This window comes from Geospiza fortis, unplaced genomic scaffold (genome assembly GCF_000277835.1).
Source record: "Geospiza fortis unplaced genomic scaffold, GeoFor_1.0 scaffold130, whole genome shotgun sequence".
Taxonomy (NCBI): Eukaryota; Metazoa; Chordata; class Aves; order Passeriformes; family Thraupidae; genus Geospiza; species Geospiza fortis.
In genome coordinates, this window is record NW_005054300.1 from 7,283,533 (window position 1) to 7,300,492 (window position 16,960).

Here is a 16,960-nt window from a genome sequence, read left to right on the forward strand (position 1 = left end):
CTACTTAGCCTAATGTTTCTTATTGACCACACAGTTTTATTGAAATTATGTAGCTGGAAGCTACTAACATTCCCACAATAAATATGGGATATACAAGGAATAATTATAAATATCATGAAAAGGAACAAAGATGATAAAAATATTCAACATAATCGCTGTACTGTAGAAATTATAAATTATAAAAGGTCTTAATTTAGTACTGGATTGAGTCTGACCTATCTAGGTTTACAATATTAAAACACACAGGTGATACATTAATTATTAATATTCTTCTGTCTTTTGCTCTCATATCAGTTTTAGATGCATGAGGGTCACAGAATTGTATATTTTGAGTTTTATGAGAATAAGTATCTTTCAAAGATACTTTTACATTTAAAATATAATCAAAGTCTTACAAAGTATCAAATTCAGCAGCAAGAGGTAGAACTGACTACATTTTTTTGGTTTAAGAGCATAACGTGTAGAACAAGGAGGATATAATGGGGAACTGAGAATAGAGCAAGGAAAGCAGAACTCCTGAAGACCATTCCCAGTCTCAGTACTCTGCTGTGTGGCTGTAAGAAAGCTCTCAAGTGCTGAAAGAATGTATTTTTCTGAACAACAGCTTTGGGTTTGGTTTTGCAGAGCAAGACCAAAATTATTTGTAATAAAAATCAACTAGGAAAGGAATTCTGGGATCATCCCATTTATACAGATGTTAGTATATATTTAATTTAGTCAGTGCTTTATAGTCACTTTAGTAACTGTTTACTCCAAGTATACTTCTAACAGTACAAACCAAGACTGCCTTAAGCCTGCCTTCAAGCATGGCCTTACAATAGTCTCAGCCTCGGGAATTCAGTTAGAGTAAAACTAACCATCTATAGCAACAAAAACCAGGAACCTGGGACTGTCATAGAGCTGCTCTCCTGTTAAAAAAAAAAAAAAAACCAAACAAACCAACAAACAAACCCACAGAAATGTTGAAAACAAACTCTGATACTTTCCCACAAAGCTTCTTTGATTGTTCCAAGACACAAACATCTTTTTTATGCACCTGCATAAAACAGCCAAGTGACCTCATTTTTTTCACTCACCTCCTGAAACCACCAGTTATGGTAACTAAAGCATCTGGTAGAAATGTACACACAGTATTCTTGACAATCAAGCTCACTGCATCTGCTTCTGCCTTGGACACACAGCTAACAAGGTCCTCATAGTAGAGAAGCCCTGGAAATCAAAGGGGAAAAGTGCTGATCACTCCACAGAAATACTAAAATATACACAGCATTATTCAAGGCCCAAATCACAGGTGGTGTGGGTACAAGGGATCACAGGGCAGAGATAGCCTCCTTCTTCCTTCATCTTTGTCCTTAGAGTTTCTATGTATTTTTGTCATTACAATTTATCATGTAATTTGTCAACACAGCAATCACAATAATTCTCCACTTTCTTAGGACCTGAATATTTATAAATTACTCTAACTTCCCTATCAGCTCCCATCAATGGCATTTTTGTATGAACTGTTTCAAAAGGCAGTCTTCCCAAAATCATGGTTTTCTGCACAAGTATAGAGCCCAGAAGTATGTGAAATATCCCAGCTATCCTATTTCTGATCACAGAGCTTGGGTTGAAAATACCCAGTATGACAGCTTGATTCACATTTGAATATGACATGTAAAATAAAGACGGACAAAGAAGCACAAATACAAGAAATCCAGTCCAAGGGAGCCTGAGGTGACAAATTTAATGCAAAATAAAGTTACATTATTTTAATGTCATATTATAGAATATGTTTTCCTTAATGTAACTCATTTCTTTGTTTAAATTAATTCATTTATTTAGGGAAACCGTGTATACACACAAAATCTGTGGGGAAGTAACATTATTCATGTGATCACGTTTAACATTTTAAAGCTAAGATGTGCTAGGATTGTAGAAAAAGATTTTATAAGTACTTTATTACAAGTCTAGATTTATCAGTAAATTAGGGCTGCCTTGAGGGAGACAGATCTCCTCTGAAAAGTAGTTCTGGGCTTTCCCAATTTTGTAATTTTTTCACAACCGGTGCAATAATGAATCATTAATAGTTTTGTGTATAAGAGATGTCATTTGGTATCTGTGTAAGCAATTTAAAAATATGCATATTCCTATGTTTTCAATGACACCATTTTTATTTAGGAGCTCGGCTGGTCCAAATATTTTCACCTAATAATTCAGTATTCACAAGACTGCAGCAAGAGAACAAATGTATAAATGAGCTTTGCCTTCCCCTGTGACTCTGTTATCAAGTCCTTAGAGCACTGAGATACAAGTTTTTATGACACTCTCACCTTACCTGCTTTCTGCATTTTTGACAGCTTCAGGGTCTTGTCAGCTTTTACCTCTCCCACAGTTCGCAGACCCATTCTGTACCATTTCTCCGATGTCTTCACTCCCACTCCAAAGACTGAAGTAAATTGCTAAGGTCAGTAAAAAAACATCTCAGTGTTGTTTTCTAAAGCAGCAGTGAATTAATAATAAGTAGGCAACAATAAGGTTTCTCAGGGAAAGCAAAGGGCAGAGTTAAGCCTACACTGAAGACAAATAGTGTGATACAAACAGTGTGATTCAAATATACAGGTTCAGCTTCCCTTCTTTGCATGACTACATTGAACAGAGAACTGGTTTTATACATGGACAGTTCTCGTTAACATTAAATCCAAACAAAAATACAGCAGTAGTCCCAGCACCTTTAAGTAATTTACTAAAATGTACACTTTTAACTGTAAAAGTGTACAAACAATACTACCCTTATTTCGAACTGTTTGAAATAAGGGTAGTATTCTTTATTTTTACTCCATTTCTTAATAGAAATCAAAGAGTAACATTAGGTAGCTTGATTCCCTGACACTGATGGGATAGAACAAGAGATGTCACAAGATTATCTTCAGAATTTGACTGACATTATGGCTTTGTGTTATATGCACTACCAGCTCTCAAAACAAAAAAAAAAGGGAAAAAAAACCCGACCAAGCAAACAAACAAATAAAAGCTAAACAAGCAAAAATCCCAAAACAAATTTAAAAAAATAAATAAAAACCAAAACCCACACATCCCCAAACAAACCAAAAAACTGACACACAAAAAAACAACCTAAAACACCCCAAAATCTGCCAGTCCACCAGAAACTTTTGTGTGGTCATATTCCATCTGTTACAAAGTAATGTTGTTTACTAAGTTAATTACCCACAAAAGGATGCAAAGCAGAAGCTGTAAGCATTATTCACTGGATTGCTACCTCACATGAACACTGTTATGAAAGAAGAGGGAAAACTTTCATGCTTGCCTAAAATCACGCTCTTTATGTTCAGTCAATACTGTAGCTCTCCACCTTGCATTGTACTTTTCTGGAATTCAATGAGTAGGTGTGTAAGACATGAATAACTGCCCTTTTCCATTGAATCTACAACATCTGAATTCTAAGCATGCTAGCTTTATTTTGTGTTTTTGTGAAGACATTAATTCCTTTGAAATAATTAGGATTTAAAAAGTGAAAAACTAAAATAATTGATAATATTAAATAGGATTTGCTCTACATGTTGTATATAATGTGTGAAATTACCTACTCTTTGTCTGAATCATGGGTGCTTATAAAAGGATATAATTTTTTCAATACTTAGATTGTTATCTTTTAATGTTTTTGCTAGTGCTGAAATATTTTCAAAAGGATCTATTACTGGGTTTCAAATAATTCTAGGAGACTTAATTAACACTGAGACAAAGAACTAAAGAAAAAGGATTCCATGCACCCAAATTTTTAGGGGAAAAAAACAAAATTATGGTTTCTTTCTGTACTTAGATCCATTGTTATTTAGCATGTTTTTAGATGCTCGAGATGCTGCCAACAGTGCAGCACAAGTAAAGGGAGCCTATTTCTTTTCAGCTGGTGAAACCAATTACACAAACTCACTCTCTGCAGCACCCACTTCTGTAAGAAAGCAAACTGACTCTGTCAGTTCATGTCCTTACATCTAAAACATTGACTATAATTTTATTCAGTCATTTGATAACCATGGCCCTGGGGCCAGCAGTGATCTTTCAAGCCAACGATAAGTGAAGCAGCAGGTACCCGGACTATGCTAAACAGTAAAATCTAAGAATTCACTAACAGATTCTTCTTAGAATCTCATAAAAAAATCAGTGGAAACACCTGGTCACAACTAATTTAGACAAAATGTTGAGATGTATGCTCAGCTAAGAAGCAGAGCCACCTAAGTTTGTTGTAATTTTGCATGTGAAACAAGGCATAAAGCATATTTGAGATAATTTGTCTCCTAATAGGTTTTATTCTAATCTCCAAGAGATTTTCTTAAACCCTGAAGATTTAATAGCTGTTCCTGAATCATGCTGTAATGCAATCATGCATCAATAAGCAAGTCTGCTTCTTGAATTCTGCTATACATGTGAATCTACACCTCTTTTTGAATATCGCTAGAGATGGCATCAACAGCTGTCTCTGAACACCCTTCCATTGTAGGTCAGAGAGAATGGAAGAGCCTTTGGATAGCTGAAGTAAGAGTGAGTGATGCCAGGGAGAATTAAACAATCCTATTTGTCTTACTCTGTTTTAATTTTTCTGAAGACAGAGGATAGTTATAGAGATCAAAAATGCAGATAAAATTTTTTAAAATGTTTGTTCATCTTACATGCTTCCAGTGGAGAATTCAATAAATATTTCAGTAATGGGAACTGCAGTATTTATGTGGTTTAGATTCCCTGCAACTATGAAGTTGTATGACTAAGACTCTACAATGTGCCTAGGGAAGAAAGAGCTCTAGTCCTCCTGCCTCACACAAAAGAGAATTACAATAGATCTGAGTCATCTTCTTCATCTGGTATTTTCTTAATTCCAGAATAAAATGAAGCAATTTTAAAAGTATAAACAGCTGAGGCAGAACTGAAACCAACATCACATTAAACTTACAGCAAAGAGTAAGTTGCATTACATCACTTAAGAGCAACTACGCATACATCACATCAATTAAAAATAGAAAGATATTTTACATTATTCCTTGTCACTGTTTCTCAATATCCCTTTCTTTTTATTCAAGACTTATCCTTCTTTGTACTTGATGTTGGTTGTCCTTTTATAATAAAATTGATTGCTTTGTCCAAGTTCTACTAAAGGGAGGGAAATTTTTAACAGAAGCAACAAAACTCAAAGGATTTACCTTAAATGCTTTGTATCTCTCATCATTTAACACTTCTTTAACTCTAGAACTCTCTCCTTCTTCAATAATCTCCTAAACAAAGAAAAATATTACTTATTAAAAATTTTAAAATCCATTTTAAGATCTTACTACAATTATAAGATTTAGTGAAATAATCTAAAATTAAGTTTTATCAATCTTTATTAATCAATAAAGAGAACCCCTAGCAAGCATATTGTTTTATTCCCTTAAGATCAAATTCTGCAACCCTTCTAAAGAAAGAAAATTACTGAAGGATGAAGGAGAAACTGGAACCACAGAATAAATTTCACAGTCCTTACTTACTCATAAATTTACTCAAGGATGAAGTAGAAACTGGGACCATGGAATAGATTTCACAGTACTTATTCACTCATAAAGTCACAGCCAGAAAGCAGTTATTTATCACAAGCTATCAATGACTTGTCCTGAAAATTAGATTTCATTATTTGGTTACGTTTTCTACTCTCAAAAGTAAGACCATTGTAAGAACAAATACATTTTTTCTGGAGTGTACATTTCTTTTAGTCTTTCTAATAAAAATTAAAAATAAAACTAACAAAGAAAACCACCAATATCATCCCAACAAATAATCCTATTTTCTGTGGGATCATGATTGCAATCCAGCCCCCACACAGGAGGTACTAAAAGCACTTCAGAGGGTGCATTCTTAACTGGTGGAATGGGGAAATGAGGAGCCAGAGCAAAGCACAGCACCCAGCAATGACCCCTGAGCAGCTGCCTGCTGGAACTGCAGCACTCGGAGGTGTGGGTCCTGAAAAGGCTAAGAACTAAAGAAAAATGCAGGGAATACTCCAAGCTCCAGTAGGAATGTAGAGTTCATCCATCACCTGGCTAAAAGGCTCTGCTATAGCTATATATAACTTGCTATAACCTAGCAAGGTAAGATTTAACATTAAAGTACTAAAATATTTACCACTTCCACAAAAAATATATTTCTAATAAAGCATTCAGGCGAGTAAAGTGATGTTGCCAAGGGCAGTAGTCACATGAGCAAAACTATTAACAGTTTAACTGTTGCATCCAAATCAGAGTAAGCCCTTAGAAATCACATGCAAAGCTGATACTGCTTTATTTATTCCCTTGTATTTATTCACTTGTTACCCTCATTCCTAAGAGTGGGGGTTCCATGACAGAGACTTGTGTTATGACAAAAGGTTTCCAAAAACAATTTCATTCTTAGAAGCATAGATAACACATTGTTATTACAGGAAATGCAGAAGGTTTGTACACACACAGAGATGTGCCAGTGCTCCTCCCTGTGACCTGTAAATGCTGACCTGTAAAAGAATCCTTTGGCAGAAAATTCAGGAGTACATTACCTCAATGATATCTCTGACTTGGTCTCCCATGCAGGGCAACCCTTGTATATCTTTCATTCTGGTTACTGAAAATGGGAGAGATTTCAGCAAAGAAGCTGCCCTTAAAAATTCCAGGCAGAATATTTCATTTTCTTTGAATTCATAATTCTCAGCCATTACCTCAAAGGCATCCTGGGACAGGGGGAGGTAGAGGAAAAAAAATATATTAAAGTTTAATAAAAGCTTAAAATACTCCTTAGAAAGGTTCCTTTGTATGCTAATTCAAGAATTACTCATTTTTACTACATTGAAAAAATAGAGTTCATTAAAAAAAAGCAGAGCAATTTTCTACCAACTTGAAGTTTTCCAGGTATCATAAAAAGGGTATTTTAGAGCCAAGCTTGAAAACCTTTTGTGAGGTTTGCCTTCTGTATTCTATGTGGATCTTATATATCAGTGTCAAATAGAGCCTTAATTTTCAGAATTATGCCCAACCATAAGTAATCCAGCATGTAACATCTGTATTTTCAGACACAACCAAATAAGAATCTGTGGCAATACTGGAAACAACCTTAATCTTTTTGAACATGTAGCCATGCTTCTACTTGGTAATTTAGGGAACAAATCCTCCTTTTCTTCATTTTTCAGATGTATAACTTTGCAAATAGAAACACATTTTCTTTATGGCTCTTTATGGTTTGGTTTATTTAACATTGCATCCAAAAATACCTGAGGAATATCCGTATAGCTGTTTTTTTCCTAAATGATCCATATGAGGTCTATCTCCCTTGCAGAATATATAAAAATATTTATATTAATAGCAGAGAATTTTAGAAATGAAATGCAGGGAACAGACCACACAGTGGTGTAGAGGAATTTTGTTGCTGTTTGCCACTGTGGAGTATCAGCTTTTGAGAGGGAACCAATGCTGCAAAACCATCTTCTTGATTAGAGGGCTCAAAAAGTCCTGGAATGTTTTTTCTCACTCCCAAAAGGCAGTATCTCACATGCACATCTGAAGGGTTCTACACTGAATAATCAGCCCTTGTGATAATTGTGTCTGCATATCCCAGCACCAGCTCTGCTGCACAGAGGTGTCAGCCCCATCCCACTGCCAGGAGGGCAGCTCTCAGAAAACCTGTGTCACCATCACTACTGAAAAACACAATCACATGAAGCATTTCACTCAGAGGCTGTTGATAGTCAGTGAGAAAATATAATCAAAGCATTTTTATGATTCTAGTTTACATTTTTCAGTGTTTTCCTGCCTTTGTGAAGCTCATTAAGCTGTTTAAAATAAACAATTAAAGAGTATTGAATATTCATTATTCTCTGTGCAAAAAAACCACATTGCCTGCAAATGCTGCAACTAATTACAGGTGTCTTTTAACATAAAACTGCTTTTAACATTCTTCTTAATAAAACATTTCTTTATTAAAAAAAGACAGAAACTGGACTTGCTGTCTATTTAACAGTATAGCTCATATTGAGTAATATTCTAGAGGGGAAAAGCATACAAAAATCTAATATTATTTAATAAAAATCTACAATCTAATGGATCTCTGGTGAAGTCAACTTATGGTGATATAAAAGGGAAAGTTATTGACCATTTATTCTAAACTATTATACTTCTTACATGTAGCGCTTCACCTTCACTTTACCAATCAGATCAATATTCAGATTACCTGTTTAAAAAGTACCAGTTTAAAAGGAAACTAAATTTCCAGAGATTTCCAGCACATGAGAATTTCATTATCTTCAGAGTACTCTGCAGGGTCTGCTCTAATTAAATATGCAACAGAGCTGGGCTACATTTCAGTTCTTCGGTTATTGAAAATTTTACTTCTGTCTCTGAAACTGTGGAATGTTTGTTGGTGAGACTTGGACTAGGCAAAAATGTGGGATTTAAATGCACTTTCAGATTCCAGTGGATCAGATCCAAGACCCAATAAAATTTTGCTGAATTGTGTTAAAAATAAGAAAGGCGACAGATGTAGACAGGAATTCTGATTCTCATTTAATATCTGGTATTTAAGAACTAATAAGATAAAATATCATTAATTTCATCAAAGTTACCATTAATCATCTTATATATGCAAAAAATGCAAACTCAAATACTATAAATACTAAAAATCACTCCTGTGAAACCAACAAAAAGTGCGAGATTCTCAAATAATATATGAGAATGATTCTCAGAAAAAAATAATCAGTAAGACCATGTTACTTTCTGTCTACTGAACAGCTGACCCAGTAACATTCAACCTGATTATCAGAGTACAAGTCATGCAGAAAAGCAAAACAAATTAATGGTCCCATGTGCTATTTCATACTATTCTCAACAGCAATGTCAGAACTGGTCTATTGCTACTTGCAAAACAGTCTTTAATAAACTCAGTTTAAGACTCTGCTAGAACAGAAATCATAAATATTATACAAAACCCCATATTTTAAATCTAATCTGTTTTGTAAAGAATTTATTACAGCTTCATGGAGAGGGCACTTGCCTTACAGCCATGCCTACACTCACAACTTTGCTGCCAGACCTTGGAAAGCTGCTCCACACCTCCCTACCATTGTTTCTCTTCCATTCACTCTCTATCAGGACTGTGAACACTCCAGGGCATGAATGCTTTCACAATGTGCATGTACAGCATCTCTCATAAAAAAGGCTCCTACCTTACTTGAGTCTGCAAACACTACTGCAGCACATATTAGCTGAAAGAGCCAAAGAGCTCAATAGCAAATTGTGACTAAAAACCCCAAAAATCTTACGTGGTACATGTTTGAGAACCTGTTATACTCAGAACAGCAATTTGAGTTAAAGTGCTTTCCCTCTCAGTCACTCTTTTCTACTTGTTTATTTAGTAGGTTGCAAATGCAAAGGACAGGTCCTACTTCTCATCACATCAGCATCATCAGCGTTTGATGATCATTCAAAAGCAACCAAAGTTTTAGAATGCAGCTTTCATTCAAATGATTTTCCTCTCTCTTCCACCACTGTAAATCTCAATTTTGTATTTCGGTAGGAGGAGATATCTGGCATGTGGATGACCTTTGTACAGGCTGAGAGAGAAAATAAATACTTCAGGTGCTTATTTCAAGAAGAATTAAGCAATTTAGGCCAACCTGCAATATTGACTAAAGTGACTTCCAAATAAATGAAATTACTCCTTTTTGTTCAGTCTGATTTTTTTGGTTTTCTATCTGGACTGAAAAGCCCAACACTTCCCCAGATTCTAAGATTTTATCATGTTATTTTACATCAGCTAGAAAAACAAAGGAGCTGAGAAAGTAACAATAAAAGCATAATGTGCATGATCTCAGGGTCCCTGCACAAACACCATTACAAGAAATAAACGTATTAGTTCCAGTTGCTCCTCATATTAACGAACAATAACAAGTTCATTTCTTGAAACAGAGAGGAATTCATGAGTTTTCATATTATCCCACATTATGTAAAAGAAGACAATACAAATGTGAAGAAAGGTCTGCTAACACAGCACAGAAATGAAGTTAGAGTGTTAATCACATAACAATGACCTACATGTACACTGTGTAATAAGAAATATAAAATACATATATTTACATACATTAATATGGTCAAAGAAAGCAACATAGATTGATGTATCCCACAAATTTAAACTGCTGAAAAGTAAAGATGCATTTGTACTCTGTATTTTACAAAGCACCTTCCCACTTATCTTAAAAATCTGAATATATATTTACTCCTTAGACCAAACAATCAATTATTTTTGAATAGGCATATACTTTGCACACATTCACATCATAATTCAGAGGTGTAGTCTGCAGATTTTTACTGAAGCAAGCTGTGTCAGTGGGACACTACATGTTATTAAGAGTGTCCATTCAGTTAGTGGTTTTCTACTACACAGCTCCCAAGTTCATTATAAAACTGAAATTGAGGATCTTCTGGGGTATGTTTTAAAATGAAATAATAATAATAATAAGTGCTTGAGCCATTGGCATAACTGATACATTCTTCAGTAGATGCAAAAGAAGAAATAAATATTTCTTTTTTATTTTTCTCTAACATAGTGGAAAGGAAACCAGGCATCTTTCCCATGCTAAACATCCACATTCTCATTACCATGAGTAACAGCCAAAGCAAAGTAACATCCAGTAGTATTAGCAATAAGCCTCAGAATCACAGAACCATTCGCCTCTGACTTAATTAGTTTCTTCTGTAAGAATTAAATTGTATTTTCCTCACAGAAGAATGTCTTTCTGAATTTTATTGCAGTCTGATATTAGTATTCAAATCCAACAACCCCTCCTGGGCACAGCAGAATGACTCATTTTATTTTAGCACAAGCAAACACAATGCAGCCTCCAAGTGTATATTTTCAGTGGGAGAGAGAAGATAGCTACAAATAAGCCAGAGAACAATAGTGGAATATTATATTCCATAATAACGTTAATATTTAAGACAAACATAAAGGAAACTTGCTAAGGCACAGACACAACTCAAAGAATCTGCTCTTTTGTTTTGCAGCTTTGTCCATCTGAGCAGCCACAGCTCACCTGTGAGTAGGGAGATGTGTTCAGGGGCATTCCTCGACCAGCCAGGTCAGCAAAGCCCCAGGCAGGGGTTCCCAGCCTGCCTGCCCCCAGGCCAGGGGACACTGGGACCCAAAGACTGCACAGAGACAGAGTCTGAAGCAGTTGCATCTCTACCCCATCAACTGAACCATGGTTCCACGGTCTACTCCTTGGCGTCTCACATTCTCAGTGTATTCTTCACACCACAAGCCTTACTACACAACAGCTCATAAATTATTTGACTGGGACTTGCCCCAAACTGAATGCAAGAACAAAACCTTGACATCTGCAATTTATTTTAACCCTTCCATAGCTTCTTCCATGTGTAAATCTGGTTTGTTGTAACTTTCTGCAAGTTATTTTCTGGTTATTAAAACAGACAGGAAACATGAGACATTTGAACATAGAAATTGCACCTAGTACATTAAACCATCAGTTTTTCCTCATGAGCTGTCATCAAATATCTCTGCTACTTTTTTAATTAGTCCTTCATGATGAAATATATGCAGAAGAGGACTCAAGATTAAAAAGGGTCACTAATTATCAATTTCTTCAGAAATCAAGTCCCCTAAAGTGCCTCACCCAAGAAACCAGGATGTATAAATCCTGCTGCACCCACATTGCTGCCTATTAGTGTCTGTTCCAATCTAATTACTACACTTTCACAAACACAACCCCTACTTATTTGAAAGGGGAACTGGATACAACATATTAGGGCAAAGTCCAGTTAAAGGAAGAATCCAAGAATTCATCAAAGAATGCATTAACAAATTATAGGTTTGTACCCCCTGTTCTGGGCATGATCAGAAGAAAGCTAACCAAAAAAAAACCCAGAAAATCTGCAAGAAAAGGGAACAAGCCTGGCCCACAGAATAAGGTTGTTATAACAAAATGCTACCATGAACACATAAGTCAAGATGGTTTGGACCCAATTTTCAGGATGCATGGTATTGACCCAAGGAAAATCTGTCATTTAATGGTTGGCTGCCCACAGCATGCACAAGTGAATTACACCAATGCTTCAGTGCATTTGCTAAGTGCTTGCACTGAGAAATCTGTTGGAGTACTTTTATTTGAGAATGTGAATTACAGGATTAATACAAGGCCAACAAAACAACAGCAAATCTAAAAATCAGGCTCCTGTGACACTAGGCAGACTAACTGGCAGTTCTCCAAGGCATGGGCCAGTTCTGGCAGCCCATAAACACCCAACCCTTCAGCAGGCATTGCCAGCTTTGGCTGTGAGGAATAAGAGCAGCCCCTGAGGAGTTCCCTTACAGCTGTCAAGGTGCTAATTCTAGACTGACTCAATCTTGCCCAGTTCCACCTCCAGAAACAAAATGCAGCATGAACTTTGAGAGAAGTTACTCTTAAAATATGTTGAAGATGAAAAACTGACACCTTTGTCACCACAAAACCCAGTGTCTACCCAAAAATGTCTGATATATAGGATAACAGAAGGGAATCTCAGTACTCCCATCATCAAACTGCCCCACTTCTCATCTGTTCAGCTAAATTCACTCAACAAACACAAGCTAGACTTTGACATTAAGACTGCTGCATTGATAAAGTTGGAAGTAATTTAGGGACTGCCTCTGTGAAACACAGGTATAACAGAAACCAGTCAAAGAATGTGGTCTAAATGCTAATGACAATTAAATCAACAACTTTGTGCCTTCTGACAGCAACCATTTTACTTTGCCATTATCCATCACATTCCTTTTAATTTTTTACCTTTAGAATGCCTGACAAAATGTTGTAATACAGAAAATTCATCGAAGAGCCAGGTCCCACATTCTACTGTTTGCAGGAAGTGTAGAACTAAGACACTTCCTATTTCTCCAAGAAGTTTGGTATTTTACATAATGTTTCAGTCATACAGTGTTTGGTCTGACATTATTCCCTACAGCAGCTTGTATTTGATATTTATAAACAGTAAAAAAGAACTGCTGCTTTCAAGAGGTTAAATGGTTACAAACACAGCCCTTTTTTTCTAGCAGGAGGTAGGGAAATGCAGCCATTTCAAAAGCAGCAGTTTTGGGAATATTGGTAACACTGGGGTTGGAAGGGACCTCAGGAGGTCTCTAGTCCAACCTCAGGCTCAAAACAGGGTCAAAATTCAATTCCCATCATATTGCTCAAAAAGGGGCTTTTTGTAAATAAGCAAACAGTTCAACCTACTGGGCTACCATAAATAGTAGCATATATTTGATGTAATTGTTGATTATTTCAAAGCATAACTACAAGCCAAATTTTAGGTTGTTTAATTTTTAGCTGTGCATTCCCAGATCAAGACATTTTTGAGTTCCTCGTAGGTTTATTTTTAGTTCTGAATACCCAAAGGTTTTAGTATTTACCTTGTAAAGGGTTTATATTCGCCAATAACTGGTATCTGTCACTATTCTTTTTATATGAATCTTACAAATAATATTTTCTTGAAGTATTTGTATGTATTTACAGGAACACACAAGTAGAATCATAAAAATTATAAATAATAACAAAACACATAATAAAGCTTTAGGAAAATGAGGAAGTGTTTGATGTTATAGTTGAAACATATGCATGTAACTATGCCAGATATATTTAGACTGCACTACATTAGAGTCTCTGAGAAATGTTTCCTTTTGAATAGTGGTCACTGAGTATTTAGAGCCAGGAGGAGCCATTAAGCACAAGAACTCCAGAGGAATTTAGACCCAAGGACTCAGACCCTTCACACCCTCTGAAATGTGCAATTTTATGGGCATTAACTTGGATATATGACAGTCTCCAAGATTTCTATTTAAGTAGACAATTCAAAGGGGGTTTTTTGATGTTAGAGTAATTAACATGCAGTCTGTTTTCATAATTGCTCAGTTTTGAAAATCTGAAGTTTAGTACCATACTTTGAAGAACTGAACTTGGGCAAACAAAAAGGCAGCACAGTAACTGTGAAGAACCTTGGACTCACCTAAACCCAACTTTGTTTATCATACTTCCAGCTTGTCAAATACGACTGTGATGAAAGGCTAAAAGACATTTTTGGAATGTTATTCTATCATTTGTTTTAAAAATTCATGTGTTTACAAGCTATTAATGTATTTAAGGATCCACTGTGTTAAGCTTTCAGCAATACTTAGAGGATGCAATTAAGCTTGGACTCAATTTTAATTTGAGATGGCAGATTTATAACTTTTTTAATTGTTATTATGCTGCCTGTTTACTCATAAATTTGCTGAGGGTGCCACAGAAAATACTGAGGCAAATATTATAGTAATTATTCTAATTATACTAGTTTTTATTTTATAGATAGAATAAATATTACCGTGAATTTCTTGTTGGAGTTATTTAAAGTTGTCTTCCTCTGGCATGAATACTGAGATACTTTTGTTGCAATAAATGCTGGCATTTCCAATACAGGTGTATTCAGAGGAGGAGATTGGGATTGCTCCTAACAAGGGCAAAAAAAAAGAAGAGTTAGTGACACACATGGCAAATAGCTTAAAAATAAAAAAGTACATTTCATGAGCCCAAAATACAAACCTTTGAAGAGTAGGCAAAAAAATAATAATGCTCCTGTCATCCTGCTATGAAAAACAGGTGATTTCACATTGGCAGGACTGACAGTACAGTTTATCTGATGATTACTGGGATTTTTGCTTTTTTGCAGTAAGTTCTTACAGGGAGTTTTCAATGGTACTGTCATTAAAAAAAAAAGGTCTTTCTAAATGATGTGTGTCTTTGCTACTCTCACTACTGCAGTAAGTTTGAAAACCTACAAAACTTTAAGAGCAGATAAGCTCTAAAACACAGAGTTTTCACAGAAAACACCAGATTATTCAATACAAGATTAGGGATATTAGACCAAAGGGAAATGTTCTATTGACTTTTTCAGTCTGTAGCTAAATTCAGTTGTGGAGGAAAAATTTTTGTATTAATTGGAAATTGAGTTTTCTCCCCTCTTGCAGGTAAAATGATAGAAAACTTTTTCTTTTGGATTTAATTCATCCAGATAAGTTTCATTTTGGAGTCATTTTAGAGTGAAGGAAACATTTATAAACAGCTACAGAAGAGTAACCACCACCCTTTATTCATTCAACAGCCAGCTGGTGATGTGGTTGCTCCCTTAGCCAATTCCCATAGAGGCTGATCCAATCCAGACATCGTTTTTACGCATTCACCAAAGCAGGGAAAAGGAGACAAATGCCAAAACTTGAATGGGCATTTCCCAACCTCCAGGCTGTCTCCATGCTCATTCACTTTTCACTTAATTTTGCTCCATGCAAAATAGACCAAGGTCGTACAGGTCTGTGGGCAACCCACCCCTGAAAGATGAGAATTCTCCTGAAAGGCAGGATTCAGTCATCCCCACTGGCAAAACAGAATCCTGAGCATCAGTCCTCAACATGTGAATGTCCTGACGAGGAAGCACCTAGAAAAAGGCAAACTCACACTGGTTTTCTGCTGCTTTATATATCCAGTCCTTCAATTCTTTCACTTTCTTTAATGTGCCAAAATCTGAAATACTTCAGCAACATGCAGTACCTTCAGTAGTTCCCTGTATTTTTTGGTCTTGGTCCTTTTGCTTGAAAATTTTTGGCAGATGCGTCAAAAACCTATTCCATTGCACTATCCAAAAGCCACAGGGAAAGGGTTCAACAATTACAATAAAAAATGTCATGAAAATACATAAAAGAATTTTCACACCAAAAGTGGAGTGATATGCCCTTTTTTCCCTGTATCCAATCACACAAAGGTTAGCAAACCTACAAGCATGTATCTTCATAACCACAGCCCCAATTATCATTTCATGCTAAATTGCCATGTATTTGCTACAAAGTAGTTAAATAACAGTATTCACACACACACAAATAGTATTTGCTTGCACAACTGAAGGAACAGTGAATTATATTGTGGTTTTCATAGCATGCCCTGAAAGGAAGAAAGCAATTTTATGTGTAAGACCAGTCTTGGGAATAACCAAAATGGGTTTCAGTCAGGACAGCAACACAACTCATCCACTTCTGCACACATTCATGAATTATATTTTAAAATTGATTTTAAATCATATAAACTATGATTGATTAGTGCTAATATACTGCTTGAAATGATAGTGCCAGCTGCAAAGACTGTGAACAAACAGAATGTTACTGAATAGAATATGTAATAAGCTGGTACCTTCTCTAGGACACAGACACACAAAGAACAAGAGCCGTACATGCAGCATCAGCTGCTACTGTGGAGGAGGGCAAAACTAATGCAGAAAATCTGTGCATTTAAGAGTGTGATAGACTGGACACAAACCTCCTATTCCTGCCTTAGTAGAGATATTTGAGCATTTTCCTTAATCAGTAAGAGCTATGCATTTAGTTAACTGGTCTTGATTATATATAAGAACAGAAGAAATTCTGGATAGAAATTAACAGGAAAAACATCTGGCAAACAATGATTACTACAGTCTGATTTGCAGGGAATATGCCTGCCTGTGAACTACAGAAATGATCTACCAGCAGCAGAACATGAGCTGAATTGATACTGCTCAAATTGATATTTGGTGGGAAAACTAGAGGGAAAAAAATGTTTGTACAGATTACAGGACAAACCTAAACTTCCATCAATAGCAATTACAGTGTAGAACAAGGAATCCTGGAAACTCATTAAATCAAATATAATTTCTAGTACTGGGAAGAAACAACTAAAGATAAGAGAAAAATGGAAAAATATAAGCATTAAAAATTCCTTTTTTTTTAGATAACTCTACATTAAAATGAATTTGCAGTACACTGCACAGAGGCAACCACTGAAAAATACCTAAATGTGTAGGCTACTTAATCACTAAAGCTAGCCAGAGTTTCTACCCCACATCCAGGCTGCAGTGAATGTCACTTG

At 35.7% G+C, this 16,960-nt stretch overlaps 1 protein-coding gene across 1 annotated transcript in view; it reads right to left on the bottom strand.

Annotated features, from left to right (window-relative positions):
* DNTT (DNA nucleotidylexotransferase) overlaps window positions 1-16,960 on the bottom strand; it is a 74,560-nt gene that overhangs the window by 49,903 nt on the left and 7,697 nt on the right. The window contains exons 3-7 of the mRNA XM_031063714.1: window positions 14,397-14,522; window positions 6,554-6,724; window positions 5,193-5,264; window positions 2,318-2,441; window positions 1,077-1,209 (exon numbers count right to left, since the gene is read on the bottom strand). Of these exons, the coding sequence (XP_030919574.1) occupies window positions 1,077-1,209; window positions 2,318-2,441; window positions 5,193-5,264; window positions 6,554-6,724; window positions 14,397-14,522 (626 nt within the window). The remainder of the gene's footprint in view (window positions 1-1,076; window positions 1,210-2,317; window positions 2,442-5,192; window positions 5,265-6,553; window positions 6,725-14,396; window positions 14,523-16,960) is intronic.